The sequence below is a fragment of the Catharus ustulatus genome, chromosome 4 (assembly GCF_009819885.2).
Source record: "Catharus ustulatus isolate bCatUst1 chromosome 4, bCatUst1.pri.v2, whole genome shotgun sequence".
Lineage (NCBI taxonomy): Eukaryota > Metazoa > Chordata > Aves > Passeriformes > Turdidae > Catharus > Catharus ustulatus.
In genome coordinates, this window is record NC_046224.1 from 56,935,931 (window position 1) to 56,959,533 (window position 23,603).

The 23,603-nt window shown below is 45.9% G+C and overlaps 1 protein-coding gene across 3 annotated transcripts; it reads right to left on the reverse strand.

Annotated features, from left to right (window-relative positions):
• Window positions 1–248: 248 nt before the first annotated feature.
• Window positions 249–17,895, reverse strand: SINHCAF (SIN3-HDAC complex associated factor). Of its 3 annotated transcripts, none has more exons than XM_033058942.1 (6): window positions 17,857–17,895; window positions 7,805–7,952; window positions 6,076–6,175; window positions 4,981–5,107; window positions 3,652–3,802; window positions 249–2,793 (listed from the first exon to the last, which is right to left on the reverse strand). In XM_033058942.1, exons 2-6 carry the CDS (start codon window positions 7,930–7,932, stop codon window positions 2,631–2,633), a joined length of 669 nt encoding a protein of 222 aa, XP_032914833.1. In that variant the 5' UTR covers window positions 7,933–7,952; window positions 17,857–17,895; the 3' UTR covers window positions 249–2,630. The 3 variants fall into 3 exon arrangements, with proteins under 3 accessions (XP_032914833.1, XP_032914834.1, XP_032914832.1); XM_033058943.1 differs by lacking the exon at window positions 17,857–17,895 and adding an exon at window positions 14,276–15,833; XM_033058941.2 differs by lacking the exon at window positions 17,857–17,895 and adding an exon at window positions 8,441–15,832.
• Between the last annotated feature and the right edge of the window lie 5,708 nt (window positions 17,896–23,603).

Here is a 23,603-nt window from a genome sequence, read left to right on the forward strand (position 1 = left end):
GACACACATGCAGTGCCAGGGAAAGCTCTGTGATTCTGCCCTGAGACAGCTGTCTGTCACAACAAACACCACCTCCTTCCCTTGCTCTGCTCTTCTTTCCAAATTAAATAGGAAGGGAATTACCTCACTTCCCCCCTCGAAAAAAGGCTTGGTCTTGTTCAAATAGAAATATGGGTTGCCTGGACTGGGTCCAACACTAAATCTAATTAACAGAAGAAAATAGCTGAAATAAATACAGAAGAAGTTGCTTATTTTCTAAATAAGTCTAAATTTATTCATTACCCTAGTAAAAACAAAGTTTGGATTACAAGTGTCTGAACAGTATAAAAGTACAAAACAGGTTCCATAGATTTCTAATACATTAATACAAAGTGCATGACTACTCATTTTGCATTACTACTGGGAATGCAATAGGTGGGAGGGAGTAGGGGAAGCAGTTGGCGGTTGAAATCCAGCAATAAATAAATAAATACAGAAGAGATGATCGGTATCAGAGCACATCCTACCACCAACACTGCAGCCTTCTTAGGTGTACAGAATTCCTGATGCTGAAAACACAAATTAATATGAAATAGGTGTCTGCAAACACAGCGAGGACTCTTGCTCAAGCCCTTATTAGACATGACCAACCTAGTTATGCCTTTATACAATCAAGTATCCATTATATCTATGGCTGGACTCACTGGGCTCAGGTATTTTCCAGCCTGAATGATTCTATTTGGTTGAGAATATAAGCAAGGTAAACAGCTTTGTCCTCTCTTAAGAACCTCAGAGTTTAGGAAAAGCAAAATGAGTCCACGGAAAGCTCTAAGCTGTAAGGCTGTGATAAGTCAAAGCCCTGTTTCCCCTGATTTTCTTTCTCTCCAGAGGTTGGCTAACCCAATAGGAGAGGAAAAAAGAAAGAAAAAAAAAGCTTTGAGGGTAGAGGCTCCTCTTAAAACCTGCATATCTTTCCCTATCTATATTTTCATTTGCTAAGTATTCCTGTTTCAAGAACCAAGACTACATGGAAATCCAGTCCTAAACCCTACCCACCACAGTATTATGCCAATGACTCACAAAAAAGGAAAGCTTAGAATCATAGAATATGCTGAGTTGAAGGGACCCATCAGGATCAACTCCCAACTCGTGGCCCTACACAGGACACCCCAAGAATCACACCATGTAGCAATCCATTGTAGGATATCCCAAAAAAATAATAGTAAAAAAAAAAATCCTCCCTCCCCCTAAGATCAGAAAAAAAACCAACCAAACAAAAAGCATAATTCCCAACTCACACAAGTAAAACCTTCATAAAAGGAACGTGAAGCAACTGGGAGCTAGAACTGCATCATAACCTTCCAGGAGGCTGCTTCCAGCCTACAGGCAAAGCAGAGTTTGAAGGAGTGTCACAACAATTTGCACATGAGCTTGTCTGGGAATCTGTGCAGAAAGTATTACCTTTTGATTGTGTATGCAAACAGAGCTGCTGCCTTGATTCTGCACAGCACCGTTCTTAGCAGGACTTTTCAGATTCAGTATTCACAAAAGCATTGATCTAGCAGTTGCTTGAACAAACAAACAGAAAAAAAAACCAAAAACCAAAACCCAAACACAGAGAAGCACTGCAGAGGAAGGGTTTCAAAACAGTTATTGTGAATCCAGACCCCAGGCTGCAACCAGATTATGTCCCTGGACCGGAACCTGATTTGCTTAGCAAGGGGTTTGGCTCTTTGTTAGGTCCAAAACCAGAAGGAGTCTTGTTTTTGGTCACATTTCAGCTGCACTGGGCCAACAGAGAGAGTTACTCAGTTTTGGCTGTCATCTACACCTGACTTGGGCATTAAGAAGTTTCTTGGTCCATCTCCAAACACTAGGAGTTACTACACCAAGCCCAGGGTGCTTGCTGCTGGATTAAAACAAAGTAACCTCCCATTTTGCTATGTTCAGTTCTTAGGCAAATCTTAATCTTCAGCTAAGGTGGAGAGCTCTCCCATCCCTTCTCAAGAGCACTTCTATGCTAGAGGCCTTCTCAGATAGCTACCACTTGAAGTAGAGATGTCTGCAGATTACCAGTCTGTGTCACATGGGAGGGATGAAATATTTGTCTTTGTTATGTCAGTAGTATAGGGTGAAATCGCCACACCTTAAAAAATATATATTTATATAACTAGAGGTGACTTATTTCTATGTATTAGTTCTTCTTATTGACTCATACATGTCTAAGAATGAAATATTTTCTCGGGAATTTAGGAAGCTTGCCAACCAACTTTTAAAGAAAGAAAAAAACAACAACAAAAGCCTTACAACCATTGCTTCTTTCAATACAGAAACATGAACTACATATACTTTAATATACAAACCCCATTCTCATATTCACTTGGGAAGTGAGGGGGGGGGAAATTAGACAACCTTGCAGCAGCATTCAGCTTTGCCAAGTGTTCCATAGCATCTTAAATATTATGTACAGTCTTTCTGAAAGGACAGAAACTGGCTTCTGAGTTTGTGGAATTGTAGCAGTAAAACCCAACACAGTTCTAGGGAATAGTCTTTTGGCAGCATAGCAGGTGTCCAAAGAGAACAGTCACTTTTCTAGTATTTTTCCAGAGAATAAGAGAATCTGTATAACCTTCTGCAGCTACCCAAGGAAGTCACCACTCCTCCTGGGTGGAGATTGCTGGAGATTGGGGTTCTTCTTGTTCTGGCTTTTCAGTGGCAGACTTTTTATTACTACAACAAGGTTTGAAGAGATGAGTGTCTATGAGGACTTCTCCAAAACGCCCTTTGTAAATAATTCCACAGCAGACCTTTTGCCTGGAAGGGAGACAGATACTTCGACTGTTTAGAATATACAGAATTCACAAACATGCAGAAAGTAAATCTGATCCCAGACATTACTTTACTGAGTCTCCAGCCCAGAGGCCGGAGCAAAAAGACCTCTCACAAACAGAAAACAAGTCTGTGTCTAAATCCACAACAGGTCTTTGGGGAAAGAAAAATGACCCCGAAAAAACCACACAGAAAAAAACCAAACATGTCTACACAAAACCAAGTCTCCCACTTTGCTGCCCGGAGAAGTTTCAGACGCAGCCATCTGGGCTGAACTAACCTTGGCTACAATGCACTTGCAAATATTATTTGAGAGGAGGCAGCAAAGTCACAACAATTTCAATTGAGCAATTAGCTAAACAAGGGATTACTGTGTCACAACATGCAATAAAAGATAACAAGCTTGTCAGCTCCCAGAAAACCTTGTGGTTTTCCTCCCATTCCAGGACTTCATTATTTTTTTCCAAAATGACTACCATCACAGGTCAACCAAATCAAATGCTATGTTTTGCTGGCAAGCTGAGAGCATTCTTGTATGTAGCAACACATATCTACAGGGCATAGTTTTAAGAAGAGACAATGACAGACAGAAATATAATCTGCTATTCCCAAAACCAGCAAAAATATTTCCCAGTAGCTGTTTTAGTGTTTAGGTTGATAGGGGAAAATGTCTTAAATACAAGACATTTCTTTCCAAGCACGATAGACAAGTGTCTGTCACAATGCCCTGTGACTTAAATTATACCCTTATACCAAACCAAGGTGAAGAGGCAGAATCAAGCAGCATGTATGCAAAGTGAGCTTGCTGCCGGCACAGAGGGCATGTTCTGTTCATGTTTTTACCTTTTCCAGTAAGTGAGATCTAGGAAGGAGAACACTGGCGTCCTGCTGGCCCCAGCACTCAGCTCTGTGTCAGAGCCATCGTCTGACTGGTTGCTGTAACAGGGCGACTGAGCTGGGGAGGCACTCGAAGTTGTGCTGTGGGCATCAGAATCTGCAGGGCAAAGAAGAAATGCAAGGATCAAGATATGCACCCAACAGCTTACCCTCCCCTGCTGACTTGTGGATTGGGAACAGAGGCACAGATGTGTTTTAATTAACAAAAGAAACTTAGCAATGACAACCCATTTATTTCACTTGCTCCTGCCTGTTTCGGTACAGAATGTCAGGATTTGTACATTTTCTTTCTCACCTTGTCGGGGAAAGTGCTGCAAAGCTCTTCCCAATAGTGCATTCTATATCTATGTATCTACATCTTCATTATGTGTTGGGTAGTATTGAGCTTTTGCTGGATTGACAGACTCCAGAACAACAGACTCAGTGCAGATACACACCTTAACAGAGTCTACTCTCCTACCTTTCAGCTGTTCTCTCTAGCAGCTACAGTAACAAAATTAGATTAACTACAGTACCTCCAATGAGGAGATAAAAGCTCATTGGGCCAGGGCCTTGACTGATTCTTTGGAGACTTCTCCTTCTGACTAGGCAGGATAATTGAAAGAGAGAGACCAAGTCAGCAACAGTTAAGAAGCTGCAAGGTTTGCTTTAAAAGAGAAGTTTTAAGTACTGACACACATTTATAGCATAGCTGACAGATGGTTTTGTTGGAAAGCTATGAATCCAAATCTGTTTGGAGTACTCCAGGAAAGAAATCACTGAGACTGGCAGAGGAAGGTATAAGGAAACATGGTAGGAATTTGGGGTGGGGGGCTGGGGAGTAAATCTATGTTAAAAAGTATGCATGGAAGAAAAAGACTGTGATGTTTTTTAGGGAAAGAGAGATGAAAACAGGCATAGCACATTAATGGAAGCAGGGAGAAGCCTCTTCCCACTTCAGTTTCGATTAGATCTTTGCCCAAAATATTCTTTCTAGGGATATGTCATTTAAGTGTGTGACATAAGCTACAACTGCCTGCACTTTCAAGCCAGGCTCCCCATGCCCTCTTGTCACTTCCCCACCTCTGTCTTGCAGCCCATCCTGCACACAAGCTCTTCCTTCTCATTCTACACCCTCCCCAAGTTCTCAGAGGATGAGAGGCTGTGAAAACAGGGAAAGCCCAAATGTGTGAGTGCATAACCAAATCTAGAGGGTGATTCAGCTTGGCCAGTTGACAGTGAGCTGTGTTGGGGGAGGCTGAAGTTTATCACCAAAATCTCTTTGGATCCACTTACTGTGCCGCTTGAATTCCTTTTGCAGTTTGCTGATTTGATTGCTCTTTATTCTGCTTCCAGACAGAGTTTTCATTTTCTTTGGTTTCAATGTTGTTTTAAGACTAGGTCCAGCCCTGGCATCTACCACCTAGAACAGAGAAAAAGCATGTTTAAATACTTGTGCATCATGCCCAGATATTGCCACAGTCAAGACAGAGGTACTGACTTAAATCAAGGTGTTCAAAACCCCCTTTGTTAATCCTGGGCAGTTCTGTGCAGTGACACTCTTACATTTAATTTAAATCTGACTAAATCTCAACCTCTGCAAGAGGCTGAGTCTGCAGGAAAACGCAGCACACTAGTTTAAAAAGCACCTTTGGTTCAACTTTTGTCAACTTCCCATTTTTGACACATTCAGTTTAGAACCAAATAATTGTTTAAGATAATACAAATCCAGTTAAGGGTGTCTGCCAAGCATTTGCCCTGGAGATTTTTGGGTTTTTTTAAATCATAAATTTAACTTTTGAGTAAAGCTAGTGGCAGTAATAGTTCCGGATCCCACTACCAAGGCATCCTGGATAAAGATTATTATATACACAAGGAATCTACATCATCCTCCCAGCCCTAGGCCTGAATTGAATTAGACACATCAAAACAGAAGTGAGTGAAAATAGCTGCAAGATATTAGTCATTGTAATTACCTGATTAAATGAGATTGATTTATGTGTTGTTTGAGCAAGTCACTTTGCTTGGGAAAAAAAAAAAGCAACAGACTTTGGATAAAGGCTCAACTTGAAATGTTTTTGGATTTTTTGTTGTTGTTGTGTTGCTGTTTTTTTTTTAATGTCATAAGAGACTTTTGGACAAACTTATGAGCTTGTGAAAACAAGGAATTACGAGGTAATTCAGTCTGTGACTCTATCTCAGGCTAGTATAATCACCATTTGCACATAAGCAGGTAGGAGACACACAGTAGTAAATACTCCAGGAAAGATTTAGAGATGCTGAGAGTGAGAAGACAGAGTGTGGGTGAAACAGCAAACCCCAAACTCCTGCCAGCACTTCCCCTCTCTAGAAAATGTTAGTTTTGGGGCAGAAGAGAAATAAATTACTAACGTGATTCCAGTTTTTTTTGGATCCTGCTGGTAATTTTTTCCATCTTTTCACCAAAAGAACGCAGGCATTGCAAATATCTCCTGAGCGAGCCTCATGGAGCCTGGCAAAAACAGAAGCAAAGGTTACTTAATAGTTAATAAAAGCACACCCCCACTTGATAACAGCAAGAAGTATAAAAAATTGATGAATAAGAAGGGCTCTGAAATTCTATTTTTCTGGCATTACAATTCATCTGGGATGCTCAAACAGTGCCATTTAAAGACCAGGTCTCACTTTCAGAAAGCACTCTTCCACACAGAAATAAAGGGTGCCACAATCTGCCTCCAGAGGGGTATTGAAAACAACAGTCCCATCACCTGCAGGTTTTGGAATTTTTTCCCCCAAAACCAAGACACAATTGCAGCGGATTGGTTAGTTTGGAGGAGGAGGAATAATCATGTTATTCAAACATACACTTGGGAACAAACATCAAAAGCTTACTCAGGTCTTAACTTTCTCACAGAACTTCAAGGATGAGTAACAAACATCACCTAACACACTCCCACACAAGCACAGGATAAGGTTTCAGAAACAGCAGTCACTGGAATGACAGCAATACTTGCTCCCTCTAACAAACTTGTTTCAGGAATGATCTCTACTGCAAATCCACGCTAAAAGAAATATAACAGGGAAACACTAGAATTTTTCAGCTATTTAAACAGAAAGACTTTGGATCATTTATATATTTTTGAGACAGGCTCAGAAAATTACTATTTGCCCAGTGTTTAGTCCTCATTTCTACCTTGGCAAACATATTTCAGAGAGCACAACAACACTGCAAGCTGCTTTACTGCAGTTAAAAACAGCAACCACCAAAAAAAAGCAACAGACCTGCACACAGCCTTAGACTGCCAAGGACAGTAGTTAAGAAATACGATAAGGAAAACTGTCACCCTCAGACTTGTGTACAAAAATCCAAGGTAAATACCAAGCACTCCAAAGTTCACTACATGAAAAGAGTGTTTCTAGAAAAAATGAGGAAAATTTGAGAATTTTACACAAAATTTCAAAGCTCTTTAAAAGTATTAAAAAAAATTTGGAATATCAGAGTAACTAGCACAAGAAATCTCTAGTATTTATAGTTCTATTTACCAATGCTTTCAAGTAACATTACATAACTGGAAACCTAATCACTTTCCAAGAGAATGGTTTTCCAATGAAGTTTTAATAACACATTGTTATGTCCAATTTGAACAAAGACACCAATATTTGTAACTCTGTATAAACCCAGTTGAAACTGGTAAATATTTACTCATCAAGTTCTAATCTAACATTCTTGAATCTTCAGAGCCACAGAAAGCTCCCATGGATCTGTAGAGTTCATTATTTTATGTAGGTGTTCACACCTCTATGGAACCAGCAAAAAATGCACAGTCTGAGAGAAGTCTAAAATCCCTGCATGTGCTGTGAGGTGGGAGTGACATGAGCCTGACCCTTTGTAGTTATGTATTACCAGCTCTCCTGTGGCAGTGACAGCAGATTGAAAAACAAATGGTATCATACACAGCAGAAGAAAACCCAGCCCCTCCTGGTCTGCCCAGGAAAGCTGTGAGGAAGTTGAAGGCAGACTTCTCCCACCACTCCCCTCCACCAACCTAATCTTTCAGGCTTTCAGAGCAAGAAGGACAGTACATCAGGTTTGCAGCTTAGAGATCAATGCCAGAACTGCTGACTAAGGTGGGATTCTTACCCAAAACAATTCTGGAAATCCTTTTCATAACGTTTGCTGTCAGTGAAACGAGAACTGGAAGACTTAGCTCTGCAAATACAGCAGCCCTCTATACTCCGGTACATCTTCGGTTTGTGAAAGCCAAACATCTTTTCCTCCCAGCTGTACCCTGCGAAAACAAACAGAAACTGGTGTTAATTATCACTGTAGATAATGAAAGAAAAAACTGGCTAGATTAGGGCATGTGTTTTTTACGTTGCCTCAGAAGAACAGATGCACCTAGAATGCAGTTGTTAAAAAAGTTATGCAATTAACAGCTGGAATATTAATACCCAGCAGGACCTGTAACAAGCTCATTTACCACACAAATCTACTCCAAGGGCACATCTACAACAGCACAACCCAGATGTGTGAATGCAGCCAACCTGGCCAATGAAAGTCCTGTGCATGTGGAAGAACAGGCTGCTGGACAAGTCGTGTGAACCTGCCCAAGCCCACGGATAAGGAGTTGGCAGCTGAACTCTGGGTCACTGAACTACTTCATCATCATCACCACCAGTGCTGGTTGGAAACACCACTGGCAAACTTTGCTAAGAGTGAGTAGGAGTAATTTTAAATGAGCTGCAGTCATACCCCCAGGCTGTAGGGCAGACATACCTGAAAAGCTGCTCTAAAAACAGCAGGGTGGAGTCCCAGCCAGCCTCAATGGCCCTGTCTGCACTGCAGGACCCGGGAGCACTCCTCTGTTCTCAGGCCCCAGGTGAGCATCCCAGCTCCATGTCAGCACATGCTCTGCTCTCGCCCTCCTGCCCTCCCTACCCTGCTTTCCATGGGAAGGAAACCTAGCTAGGAAAGAAAGGGCCATGGAGCAGCACCCTGGGGCACATCTCAGCATGTGCCTACCACACATCCCTTGCCAATAAGGACGGAACTCCGCTTACAGGGAAGTTCCTGCTTTGTAACTACCAGCTCTGCACACTTGGTGCCAGTCCAGAAATCCATGAACGCCCTCCTGCTCCCAGAGATCTGCCTGTTCCTTTCAGCACACCAAGGCTGGCATTTGCTGTCAGAGCAGGTACCACACAGCGGAGCCATTTTCCAGGCAGAAACTTTTCAAGTTAGTTACTGCAGTCACCATGACAAAGACCCTTTTGACACATGCTGACCCCCCACCAAAGCAGTTCCCCCCTAAGCTGGTAGTTCCCCAGTGCACACTCCTGCCAGGCACAGTCTGACACGGCATGAGACACTGTCAGAGCAAACAGGGTTCCCAGTGCGCTCCAAAAACCCAAACCAACAACTGAGCAAAGCTGCTGCTCTCCTGGCGCTGGGCCTGGACACACCCAGCAAGTCCTCACAGGCCATGCAGCATCTGTCTCATAACACAGGCAGGGACTGTTCCAAAACGTTCTCTTTTGAACAGACTCTGGTGCAAGGTTTGCCTCCACCACCTGCTGCAAGGAGCCAGCAGCCACCCCTGCTGCTCACCCACACCAAGTGCTCAGAGAGGGGACAGACCTCTGGCTGCAGGAAGCTCCAGGAGAATAGCTTCCCACTGCTGAGAACTTCTGCTTGAAAAAAAATAAAATTGGTAGAGCCATGCAAATAACACATTTCCTTAACAAAGGTCAAACTGTTGAATTCATTGAGAAGCTACAAAAAAGTACTGCATGACCCAGCAGCTCAGGAAGGACTTTCAGGAGAGGAGCAACTCCACTTGTGAGGTAAGTGTGGTGAGGGGGAACTCTCAGCCACTTCTCAGTCCCAGGTACTACCAAGTCCCAGTAACCCAGCTCAGGTTACCAGTTAACATTTGTGGCATAGGCATCTGTCCCCAAATCTTCCACCTTCAGAAAAGTAAGCACTATAATCGTTTTACCCTTAAGTGGTACAGAGCAAAATAATCTGAAATCGTTTCATCTACACTGCCAGGACTTGCCACATGATTATGGCAATAAAATATTTTGAAAGGCAGGTTCAGGTGAGGTCAGAAACATGCTTCCACAAAACGACCATATCCAGCATGACACTGACCTGGCTGACAGGGAGATCGTGTGCAAGAGGAAAAGATCCTGCGCACTCCTGCAGGACCACAGTGAAAGCTTGGGAACCACCCAAGCCCAGCCACAGTCCTGTGCAGAGGTGAAAATACATCCCCCCGTCCCCACTGAGGGGGGAAGATCAAGAGTACAGGAGCACAGCAAAATAAACATGCAGTTTCCCACGTTCCCAAGAACAAGAGAAAAGTAAAACTTGTATCCAATATTGTTGGCTAATACTCTGACACAAAATCCATTAAGGAACCCATTCCCAGCTGAAAGTGTGCATGTTTGCATTTCAGTCTTGCATATACAAAACCATTTGGTGCTCATTGAGGTTGTGACCACTGCACCAACATTTAGGAAGAGTCGACTTTCCATAAAGCTTGTCTTGACCTTGTAGAGCCTGTTGATGACAAGGGACTGCTCAAGCTGAATGCCAAGGAGACCCTCCAGGTCTAGGAGAGAGATGGAGAGGATAAAGACTTTCCTTCCCTCCTGTCCCAGATCACATTGTCTTCCAAAGGCTTGAAGCATTGAATTCCTTTCGTTTATAGCACAAGGAGATCACCTAAGGCTACATTCTCCCAAGGTTAACTTGTGCAAATATCCAGCAAAGTCACCCCAAATGGTGCCAGGCTTTTTAGGAGATACACTGCTCCCTGCATTAGTACAGCATTGGACTGGATGCCAGGAGTAGATCTAGTAAGTAAAAGAAGGTATCCAAGTAGTGACCTGCTGAATGGGCTCACTGAGGCATGGTCAGACTCAGAACTGCTCTGCTGGATGTGTAGCAAATGAATGCACAGCCAAATCAGGTAAATATTCCTGACCTGTCAAGAAAATAAACAATCGAGTATCTAGGCAAACACTTTGTGTATTTAGTTTCTTAGCACCTGATGTGCTTCTTCAAGAGATGCTCTTGAGGACATTGCTCAACAAGCCTCTGGAGATCAAACAGCATGCTCACCTGGGAATTTTCAACTTCTAAACAGCAATTTTAGATGTTGTTTGGCTACTGCAACGTTAGATCTGTGGTCTAGTACTTTTCTTTAGAAAGTCAAAGACTAATTGCAGACACAAAGTTCATCAGTGCTGCCAAACTGAAGCAGCAAGAAAATCTCAACTGCTACGTGGCAAGAAACAACTAGCAACAATGTAGTTTACTTTCTAACCTGGTTTCTTCCAGCAATCCAGACAGTGATAAGATGATCTCTGTCACCAGCTGGTATTTACACCACAGTAGAATAAGATGTATGTTTTACAATCAATGTTCTGGCAAAGACTGGAAAACATATATTCTGAAAATATTTTGGCTTGCATCATTGCTGCCATTCTCACAGGAGCAGCCTTTCAACACCATCCTTCACTAGAAGGGAAACTAGTGCCATCTGTTTCCCACTTGATGAATGGTCAGCACTGGTATTACCACACATCACGCCTGAATGGGGAAGCGCTAGTAGCAAAACCACAAGTTAAACAGATTTGTCTGACAACTGCATCCAAGTGCAGTTATAAATGGAAGGCGTCAGTCCAGTTACACATTTAATCCTAAACAGTTGCCATTTGACCATTATACACTAAATATTCTGTCAGCTGGAGAGCTTAATAGCTAATATGGACTTTCCAGTAAATATGACTGTGCCCTTTAACAAGTTTAACTTGAAAGCTTTGCAATTTAGATCTCGAATTAGAACCAGGGAGTTAGGATGCCAGCTGCCCTAACACCTGAATCTTAGCTGGGGAACTTTAACCATGTGAAATCTGGGACAGATAAAAAGATGGGAAGCAGAAACTAACTTGCTTAGAAGTTAAAAAGCATTACACAACATAATTCTGCCAAATCTAAGCATGCTATCAATGCTATTTAACTATCATTTACCGAATTTAAGCATGTTATTAAAATACATCAGCAGTTGCACAGAAGTGAAACGGACAGATCTCAAAAAAAGAATCAGAACTCTCAGCAGAGCATTATCTGTCATTTTGCAGAATGAAGATTTATCCGGACTAGTCAGAAAGCACTATTCCCCCAAGCCAGGGGAAAAGTGATCCTCCTCCCTCCCTGGTATCCCTCTCTTCAGCTTCTCCTTGCAGAAGTTGCTACTCCCTCAAGCTCTGTTTTATACAAGTAACTTGAATGGACTCAGAAAAGTCACTAGGAAAATGTTCTCTCCATTCTTCTGCCCTCTCACTTCTGAAAAAGCAGCATCAAAAACAGAAACTTGTCTGGCAAAAGAGAACAGTGAAGCCAGAAAGAGAAAAGAAAAATCCCCACACCCTGCTTATTACCTTTGTGAAAGGCTGATACAAAGAAGCACGCGTGTGAAAATGGTTTCATGTTTTTGTTACCTGTCAGGACTAGAATTTGGTGCTTAGCTTTCTTTGCAAAATTTAATTTGATGATCTAAATTAAAAGGAGGCATTGCTTCAGATGCTCATTAAGTTTTCAAGTTAGTGAAGAACTTCTGAACTCTTTCAGATCTTAAAGTCTGAGCCACTTTCATTTGCTTTTCCAGATTCCTTCTGCATTCTTTCTGATCACCCAAGAAGAATGAAAACCTTTTATAATAGAAAGGATGGAATTCCTAGAAGGCATGTCTCCCTTTGTAACACAATTATCAGTGGGAATGAACATGCTCACCTGCTTCTTGCAAAGCTGGAAGAGAAACATTCCCTGGAGTTAAGGGAGAGCAGAGGCATGTCAGTCCAAATACTTCGTATCCTCCTCTCCTCCCATCTCCCCACTGACCGGGGATCATTCACCCTTTGTGCAACCCAGAACTGCCAGTACCTTTGTCAGAGAGGAGAACAACGATTTGATTTCCCTTTCTGTGTATACAACAGCCTTGGCACAGCCTCCCTAAAACTGGACTAAAGAAAAATACCACCTATCCTACATATGTTGATGCAGCCGGTTCCTGTCAGTAAAAATCTCACAATTGTCATTCCTACATTGGAATTAAAGAAACACAGCCAAAATTATATTTTTTTCTCCTTTTAAAAGGAATTAAACAGATGCCTTAATATAGAAAGAACATAGGTGCTCTGGCTTTTATATCTGCAAGAGCATACACCCAGGCATATGCACACATATGAAAAATGCTTCCCGAGCTGTCTACGGCGCCAGAAACAGAGTTGCTTCTCTCAATAAATTCTTGGGTCTGTCCCTCTGCTGAAATAAACTGCAATACCTCTACTGAAAATCAACTGTAAGACAGAGAATTGTACATCAACAGAGGAACTGATCTGTATCAGAGACTCAACATAAACATACCTCCCATGAGTTTACAGGCTGCTGCAAAAAACCCTTGGAAGAGATGTTAAAACTGGATCCCTCAAAAAAAAGGACATCTGAACATGCCCAAAGACAGAATGCTCCAAGGATGTTAAGAGACTAATCTAATTGGAGTCACCTGAAAATGCAACCTCAGTATCTGCAAAAATATTTTTTACTGTCATCTCTCCCTATAGTTTAAAACAGGGGTACTAATAACCAACAACAATAACCTTGGACTTGTGCATACTGCACACTCTTCTGGTCCCCTACATTCTCAGATTTTCCTTCTACTTTCCTTCCTCTCTCCACCCAAAACAATTTTACTTGGAGGAAAGAAAGCTATATTTGGCTGTTACAGCCCATGAACGAGTCACAGCATGTAGTGGTGCTGTCACTTCATGAGCTCAGCAAAACAGAAAAACGTGAAAACTACATCCTCAGGAATCTTTCCCCTGACAAAACAAGTAACTCACTCATTTTGCTGGTAGATGTCCGCAGCTACTGTTGTGTGCTCAGTGCTGAAGTGCAATCTCAGCCAGCCAGTGCACCTAGCAGCAACTACTAAGCATGTTTCAAAAATCAAATTGGACATTTCCATGTTTGAGTCTCCATGGCACCCTGGCTGGAATAAGCTGTTCCTAGTTACATTTGCAGAAGCAGTCAAGTCATTGAGAAGCCTACTCATCACCTGTTGGATCTTCCCTGGGAAGGAAGCTCATATCTCATTTAAGCCAGAGAACTGAAAGGCTATGCCACGTGGGTGTGCCTCTGAACTGCCATGGGGTTGGTGCTCCAGAAGGGATAGGCCAAAGCATGAAAACATTAATCAGTGAGATTTGCATAAGGGGAAAAAAAAATTCCAAACCTGTCCCACCTGCAGACATTCCATCTTGAAAGATGACTTCTCCCTGCCTGAAACTCCTGTTGCATAACTAACACCACGCTCAGCCTGAGCATGAGCCCAGCAAGTAAAACTGGGATGTTCTCAAACATGCTGGAGTTTGGTCTGCGATGTTTATCTGAGTGCAGTCACTACAGCTGTTATGATGCTGTCTGCAAGCACCTGCTACTGAAAAAGCATCACAGCCACTTGACATCATGAGACACTGAACAGCTTTGGTTTGTGTTTTTTGGCTAGGTTCTTTTATGTTGTTTCTAAAGAGGATAACATACCTGGATAGCGATTTGAACAGAAGGACCAGTAATTATTTGGCAGAACAGCTGAAATGAGTTCATTAAAAAGGAAACATTTCCATGTCCTTAGGCAGTATTACTGGTCATGTCACTGGGACTTGGGACTGAGCACATTCTACAGAAATGCAAAGGCTTGAGTTGTGAAATGGAGTCCTGTCCAGGCAATTTTCAAGTCCCAGCTCACTGGTTTCCTCTTTGTGCTACAGGAGGTGCAAGAATGAAGTTGATTGTCAAGTAGGACCCTGTGGACGCAGTTCATGTCATTATGAAAGAGGTACAAGGCATCAGGTGTTGAGAATCAATGGAAAGCAGAGTTAGCTAACACAGAAAGAGCTGTTCAGTATTATCGAGACAACAAATCCTCACAGTTTTTAACTTTATTTTTAGCCCCTGAATTTATCAGCTTTTTAAACATCTTCTACAAAGAAGTTAGTGATATTTACTTCTTAAAGGAAAACTGAATAGATAGGCAATTAGCTCCTTTTACAGAATGAAGTGAGGAGGAATTTTTCCCAGAGGCTCTGGCACTCAATCCCACCTACTTTCAGTGGGAGCTGGATGTTGCATGCCTGTGGGTGTGTTCGAAAATCCAGACTTGTTACTTGCTGTTTCTCTACCAGATACCACAGATCCCAAGAAACCTAGAGTTCACCTGGGTACCAAAGGAGCTGAGAGTCCGCTGGTATCGGCAGAAAGGTTTCCAGTTCACTGTCTGTCCCTATGGTGCAGAGTTTGTGCAATCTTTTATTTTAAAAAGCTATAAACTACACAGTGGATCTGCCTGCGTGCAGACTGGTGAGAAGGGGGTGCACACACCCTGCACACAGCTGCCAGGAACAGTCTCAGCTTTGGAGGCAAGCACTCAGCAAAATAAAGGAGTGTGCTGAGGAACCATCATCCTCTCTGACTGCCTTGTCCAAAGAGTGAAAGGCGTGCACGGCTGTCAGCCTGCAGCCTTTCTAAGCGCCAAATTAAAACCAAGTGAAAAAGAGCATCGCAGATTGTGCTCAAGCACAACCAGTGCTGCTGCAGTTGCATTCTCCGGTGGCTCCCCAGCCACGAGGGGACGGTGGCAGGGCCCGGCCTCGAGCCCAGAGATGTTTCCAGGGCACAGCAGCCTCCTGCACCAGCTGCCTGCAGCCTGCACCGCCACCGCGCCGGGGGGCAGCTCCCAAGTTTTCTGCAATTGTAATGTTCATTGAATAATTCACTCAGAAGGACGGGCCATCAGTCGGGGACAAGGCTCTTTGTAGGATGAACCGGGGCCGTTCCCGCCAGGAAAGCGCCGCTGGGGGGGCTCCGGGGCAGGCGGGATTCAGCCCTGTTGGCTGCGTGCGGGCACGGCCCGAGTAAACAACAGGTTTGGCAGGTCCCTTTAAATCCCTTCAGCTATCCGGACAGCGGGCTACGAGAAGAGACGGCAACTTTTATCTCACCAAACTGAAGGCACAACGGGGAGAACTTCCCTGGTGCGAGACTGCAACTTTTGAAACAAAACAAAAAGCAAGCGAACCCTAAAAACCAGCGCTAAAACCCCCGAACAGGCAGCGCTCGGTCGCGCCGCTCCCGCCGGGCACCGCGTGGCCCCGGGCACGGCCCCGCTCCCCCCGTTAGCGCCGGCGGCCGGAGCCGGGGCGGAAACAAAGACCCCCCCGGGGCACACGACCTACTTTCCCGGGCGGCCCCGCCAGTCAGGTGGAGCCGCGGGAGCGCACACGCGGGTGGCCACAGCTCCCCCGCCCTGCGCGGGGCTGCCGAGCGCTCAACTCGCCGAAAGACGAGTAAAATTAAAAATAAATTAGAGGAGCACAGGAAGGGGAAGGCGGCGCGCCAGGGAGGAAAGCCCCGAGCGCGGAGGTGGGCGCTGCGAGGCGGCCCCCGCGCCGCAAACACCGCCCCACCACGCGGTCGGCGGAGCGGCCGCCCCACGCGGCGCGGGGGGAGCGGCGGGAAGCGGCGACGGGGATGGAGCCGCGGCCGCAGCGCCGAGCGCCCGGACCCCCGCTCCGCCGCCGTGACGGCCGTGCCTCGCCGCCCCCTGCTCCTTCCCCCCCGCCCCGCGCCGGTTCCTCATGGCTCGGCCCTGACGTAATTCAAACATGGCAACAGTTTCACTTCAAAGGGCCGTCGCAGACCTCCCGGCAACGCGGGCACGCCGCGGCGGGGGCGACGCGGACCCCCGGACCCCGGGGCAGCCCCGGGCCGGCCGGCGGGGCCTGCCCGCCCGAGCGCTGTGCGCGCAGCGCGGTGCCGTGCGGACCGCGTGCGCGTACAAAGTTTCACCGCCCCTCCAAACTCCTCCAAAACCCACAGGCAGCCGCTTAAAAACACCGTCCCGCACACGACAAGTGCCACCCCACCGCCACCCGCCACCCCGGGGCCGGGCCCCCGCCGGGCGCGGACGAGCGCTTTCCCCCGGCGCGCCGGGGAGCCACGCCGCCCGCAGCACATGCGAGCCCTTTGTTTTCCCTGCAGCCGGGCGCTGCCTACGTGCCGCGCCGGGGGCACGCCGGCCGCCCCGCCGCTCAGCCCTCCGGAGCGCCGAGTTAAAACTTGTTGGCGCCGGCAGGAACGGGAGCCCGCTTGCACCAGCACCGAGCTGCTGCAGCGGCAGGACGCCATCGCCGCCCGCCGCACCGTGCCCACGCCGGCAACGCCGCGCACCGGGCCGGGGGCAGGACGAGGAAGGCCCCACGCCGCGACCTGTGTGACCGACAGCACGTGTGCCACCAGCCCGCGCCACCACGTTGTGCCCCTCTCAGCGTGCACGGACTCGGACCCCTCCACATTTAATAATGATAACTGGAAACAATAAGAACTGCCCCACTCTCCCCACGTGAAACACAGGGAGGGAAGGATGGCGGGCACCAGCGGGTCCCCCTCCCCTCCGCCACGCCGCTGGCACCAACTTGTGCGCGGGCGCTACAGGTGTGCGCTGCGGGGCGCGCCGGGGCCGCACCTGCGGCACCCGCTCCGCACCGGCGGGGCCACGCCGCCCGCGTGGCGAGCCACGGCAGCCGCGGCCCGGGAAAGGCGCCCTGCAGCCCGGTCTTCCAAACCCGCTCCGCATCTTGGAGCTGCTTTCGGAGTTAAATTATCGGAAACGGGCTACTCTTTCCTCCTAAAGACTTGGAGATTTAATCGTACTTTGGGATGGGGCGGGGGGGGCCCAGCAGTCAAGAGTTCTAAGGATGGATCCGCAACAATGCGGGAGGCGTTCCTCTCCGCTCGCACATCCTTTAAAACTACTAACCGAAGAAAAAACCCATGGAAACGCCGCTCATCAGAAGCCACACGCGTGTCAAAGTGTTTCAAGGCGGCAAAGTCTTTTTGCCGCTACAAAACTGCGGACAAGCTCCGGGGAGTAACTTAGAATGAACAGAACCCACCGGCTGCCGGAAAAAAAAAATAAATCCCAGCACCACCAAAAATAAGGAAACCCACCAAGAGCGAACAAAACAAAAAAAAATAACCCCTAACAACAAGAAACTAGCAGCCACCAAACTCAGCCAGAGCCCGGCGCTCCCTCCCTCCCGGGATGAGGGGAAGGCATCACTCACCGCCGCGCTGCGCCCACCAACACCCGTGCGGTGCGCGGCGCTCCCGCCGCTGCGCGCGCTCCCGGCTCCCCGCGCTCTGCCGCGCGAGCCCGCGGCGCACCCCCACGCCCCGCCCTCCCTGCCCGCCCCCCGGCCGCTCTGCGCACGCGCCGTTCCCACGGCTCCATTCTGCTCAATCGAGCTCCGCCGGCTGCGCGCGCCCCATTGTCCTTTTAAGGCAGAAAGGGCCGCGCGGGAAGCTCGGGAGGGGGCGGGGCCCGCCGTGACGGCGGAGGTGACTTCACGCACGCGGCGCGCGTCCCCCACACCTGCCTCGCGCCGCCCCGCCCCGCCCGGCGCTGGAACAGCCCCCCGGGACCGCCCGCAAACAAACACGGCTCCGGAACACCGCCGCTAACAAACACAGCGCAGCCCCGGAATGTCACCGCAAACACAGCGCAGCACAGCCCCGGAACGTCACCGCAAACACAGCTCCGGAGCATCACCCCTAACAAACAGAGCACAGCTCCGGAACATCACCGCAAACACAGCTCCGGAGCATCACCCCTAACAAACAGAGCACAGCTCCGGAACATCACCGCAAACACAGCACAGCTCCGCAAACGCAGCCCCCAAACATCACCGCGAGCGCAGCCCCGCAGCATCACCGCAACACGATCCTGCCATCCCGGTGACACGCCGCCCCCTCGCATCCCGTCCCCACCGCGTGTAGCGGCGTTTGTGGCCATCGCTGCCTCTCCGAGCCCCGCGGGTGCAGGGTCACAGCCTCCGCGGGTAACAGGGAAAAGTTTTTGTTCCGCTCCGAGTTAATTTTAAAGCTCGTTTTGAAAGTCAGCAGTGTCTTATGTAATTTTTCCTGCAGCGTCACAATGAGTGAATTAAAAAGTCGCGTCATCACAGCCTTTGGGTTCATGCTCTTTTGTGCAATTTTAGAAGAGCTGCTTCACGAGGTGGCTGGCAGGTTATGTTGAAATAGATTTCCTTTGAAAACTGTGTCAGACGGATTAGCATGTGATATACAAGGTAACACCTAAGGAGTTATGATTTAGGACCATTACAGACTGCTACTGCAATAAAGCTGCGAGCTACTCCCTCCCGGGCTGGCAACTCAAACCGAGCCCAAATATGGATTTCCTTCTTTTGAACTACTTAAAAATTTAAAAGTTTCCCACAGAATCAACTGCAGCTCAGGCACCACATGCAGGTGTTGTTGAATACTCTAAAACACTGAAATAATGCCAATGAATACTTCTAATTTTTTTTTTCCCTGACAGCGACCCTTTCAGTCTACTCCTCTTTAAGGCATAAAATTCACAACTCACCAAAAACTTTTGCTGAAATTATCTTCTTGCTTCCATCAACAGCTCTGGGAATTTTCAGAGAGCAGGACAAGCCACTTTTCCTTACCTTAGTCTGAGGTCTGAGTCCCACGTATTCTCTACTTGCTTGTAAATCCATGTTAATTCTACCCCATCTCCCTCCTCAGTGCTGCCAAACCAGTCAGTTTGGGCACAAAGCACAGAACACCTCCCAGGGAACCCTCCAGATTATCATTTGAGTTTTGGAGGGTTCCTTTAGAATCACCATAGAGTGCTGCCTTTACTACCAGGGCTTCCTTCCAGACACAGCTAAACCAAATCACATTCAACTTGTGAGCCACAGGTGTACCAAATGCTGAATAATTTCTCAAAATATTTCTATAATTTTACTGCTTTTAACTGGTCTAGGGAGCTCTAACAGCACTTTTGGCAACTTTTGTTTACATGTAATGTGTCTGATTTTATCTTTCTTTTTGATTGAAGGGAGTGGTTCTCCTGGGTTTTCTCCCATTATTTCCCCGTTTCTTTATCCTAGCGCACTTCTCAAGGCTCCTTGGTGACATTGCTTTTAGCCCAGCACCACCTAGTATAGCATTTAAATCCTCAAGTAACAATGAAATGACATTTCCAAGGAGAACTCCCTTAGCTATCAAGCAGTACCCAATGGAACAAAATGGATCTCTCGGTGCCAATCAATTGCTGCCCTCATCACCACCATGGTGAACATTTGCTGAAAATCTCAAGGTGGGCTTTGATTGCAAACAAATCAGGGTCAGGACAACTTCTCTGGTATTTATTTATTTTTATTTGTGCCCTTACACTCCAAATCTCATGAGGACAGGAGTTCCTAACCTGGGGAGGATTTGAGTTTCCAAACACAGTGCTGTTCCAACCTGCGAACAGCTTGGTCATTGCTGTCCTACAAGAGGAAAGAAAAACCTTCTATCCACAGAATTCCAAATGGCAACACAGAAATTGCAAACATGATCAAACCTTCAACGTTCATTTCTGAAACACACCTGGTTCTCTTGAAGTGTTTGCTGATGACATTTCAGGGCTATGCTGTAACTCAACAGTGGTTTGAGTTTTCATTTTTGGCCGATAGCCAGCTTGCAAATAAATAAAATGCACTTAAATACCTAATGAGCCTTCATTAAGGTTCCCCTAGCCCCTTCCCCTTGAGCGAGCCACGTGTACCCTCCACAGCATCAGAGGGACACTTTGTCTGACCTCAATGTTTGGAAAGAGGGTGATGAAAATTAGCCCCCAATATGGGAAAGACCTGGGGAGTTTAACTTGGGAAATGCAGAGATCTGAAACACTGCAGGTAAAGCTTCATTTCACAGGGTTCTGTTTTAAAGAATTACACATCTTCCTTTCCACTCAGAGCTTGGTATGAAGGAGGAATATGGGATTTCATGGAGATCCCAGGTGACCTTGAATATGAGCTTTAGACCAGATGACTTATCCTCACCCAGATCAGTTCTTAAAAATATTTACTTTAAGAACACACGTGGAAAACTAATTGGACTGTTGCTGTGTTCCAGTTAAACTGGTACCTTCCCTGTCTGGACTCTTAATTATTTGATCTGGGAAGCTAAATTATGTCAATGTTGTAGTAATAAAGTGAAGCATGAGGACTTTTTAAACATAAAACGTACATGTATCATCAGTGCTGAGGCAGAGGTGCTAACATAGAGGAAAAGTAGGGCATTTGCCAGCCTAGACATCTGATCCTATTGTGTTATTTTTCAGTATTAATGAATAAGTAAACACAAATGGGCTACTTGATTTTAGGTGAGGAGCAGCTGTCAAGACAAAACCCAGGCAGCTGTTCCTGCTTTGAGGCTTTACTGTAAAATGCTTTTTTGTAACCTGAGTAATTTTAAACATTTACTTTCTTGGCTTAATGCTTGGCCAAAAGATTTTGAAAAAATTTACCAGGAGTTCTTTAAGGGGGAAAAATAAAAGTGTTGATTGACATAGAGTTGGAAATAAGGTTTTGCCAAGAAGTACTGTTTCAGAGCAAGATACCATCAACAAATCAGTTTTTAGCTTCTGCTTGCACCAGTTGCCCATGTTAATTTTTTGAAGGTGCAAATGCTCTGAAAACTGGTAGTTCTGAGCACACAGGTTAATAAAGAAATGGGATTGTCACAATTTTATGTTTTAGGCCAAATAACAGATGGCTACAAAAAATGACAGCAAAGTTTGATGATGATCAAAATTGATATGATGATATTCATGCTTCCAGAGTGAAATATTCAAGATATAAGGCTCAGAGAGACAGGACCCTGAGCTAGGGTTCCTAGGCTTATTCCCAGGAACAAGGCAGATCATTTATAGCCCAGCCTAAGAAATCCATTAGGGCTTAACAGAGAATAATAACCTTTCTGAAGCGTTTTTAATTGACATTTCAAATTCCTTAAGAAGAAGATAATTCTCTTAAATTCTTAAGGATTCCTCAAATTCTATAGCAAAATGACCATTTTCTCTTACTGGTTAAACACCTTTATTGCAGCTTCTCAGGCACTGCTGGTTTCTTTGCAGCACTATTGCTTTCATACCTATTAAAGCCAGTAAGACTATTCCATGGGGATTTATATTAAGGCGATTTGAAGACACCATTAAGAAGATCAGCCCTTTCTGCCTGCCAGGCTGTTTCCTGTCAATAAAGTTATCCCCCCCTCATCCTATCATTTGGGGCAGTTCTGAAAATGGAGATCGTGTTTGGAAACCCAAAAGAGATTTCTCCTCTGAACTGAGAGCCCCATCTTTCCCAACAGCGAGGGGAGCAGTTCCAGATTTTATATTGAAAATTTCAGAGTAATCTTTAGAGAAGAGGAAGTTGATAACTCCTTTGCAGAGTGTTGTGTAGGCTTGGTCTCAGGTGGGATCACTTAGGGGACAGAATTTGCTCTTTGCTGTTTGCTTCTTACTGAACCTAGGACTGACCAGGTACATCCATCTCCTTAATCCCATGTTCTACTGCATGGCCCTGAATACAGACACAGCTGGCTGAGAGAAAATGAAAAGCAAGGCTAGGTAGTTGGGAATGCATCCATGGTGTCTAGGAAGCAATGCCTCAGCGTGACAGGCTTTTTATCTTGACCTCTCTCTCAATGGGAATCAAGAAGGTAAACGGGAATGCTCGGGAATGGAAGTGCCTAGGGAAACAAATTATTTTTTGTCTGAAATGTCTGATGCCTGAAATCCTCTGCTGGGAGCAGCCAGCATGGGGGGCAACAGGACCTGCCAGGAAGCGTTTTCTTACAGGTATAAGGTACTCTGCTAAATAAAAACAAGAAACCTGAGGCAGTTTTTTTTTCCAGGTTAAAGCATCACCCATTCTTTCTTCAGAAAGCTTTGTCCTCAGTGACACTACCTCTTAATCTACAGTACCAAGAGGCAGAACAAAAAGAGAAAAGGCACTTTGAGGAGGTGACAATTTCAGATTTCAGATTTGACTGCAGAAAGCCAAAGAAACTGTGGAAAAAATATGTCTCTGTGGGCAGTTTTCACTCAGCCAAAGCAAGGCAGAGGATGGGGAGGATGGTGATACCTCTCCAGGCTCAGGTACAAGTGAGAAGTCTCATGAGGAGACAAAGCATTGGTGACCTTCTTGCCAAGCTGTCAAAGGCAGATACAGTAATTGCAAGTCTTCTGGTGAGGAAGAAAAGCTGTGGGCAGACTTGGCTAACCAAGGAAAGGAGGCAGCTGGAGGAGCTGGTCCTTGCAGGAAATCTGCAGAATCTGCAGTCCGAATCACAAGCTTTGATCAAGCAGCCAAGAACCAAGTGGAAATCTACCGCCAAATCTGGAGGGAGGAGCTGGAGGCAAAAATTTTTGCAAAGGTAGGAGGGAATGGAGTTGACTAACAAAGCTGCCACATTACACAGATAACTTCAGATAGCTTAATTGGATTGAATCAGTTAATTGGACTGCAACAAATCAACCATATTTGACATTCAACATCCTCTGAAAAACAAGCCAAGGGCAGGTGGAGGAAAAGGGCAGGCAGGGAGAATGAAGCACAAAGGGAGGAGGCAGCAGGATACCTCCCCCTTCCTCAGGGCAGAGGCATCCCATTCTGAAAATGAAAAGAAGATAAGAAAAGGTGAAAAGCTTTCCAGGAGGAAGTATTCACTCACAAAGCTATGTAGATAAGGGGAGGGCAGAAGCAGAGTGGGCAAGCTTCAGGCAAAATTTGAGCAAAAATTGATCGCAGGGATTCCCAAAAGCAAGTTGGGTCCCATAATAGATGTTCATAGTCAGGAGTGAACTCTAAAGGATGATGAAAGAGAAGTAAACCCAAACCAGGACACACATGTGACCTTAGTGACGTCCCTCAGGTCTGACAACCTGCCAAACTATTGCAAATTACAGCATGCAGAGAAGTCAAGGGACCCAGATGTTGCCTCCAGGGCA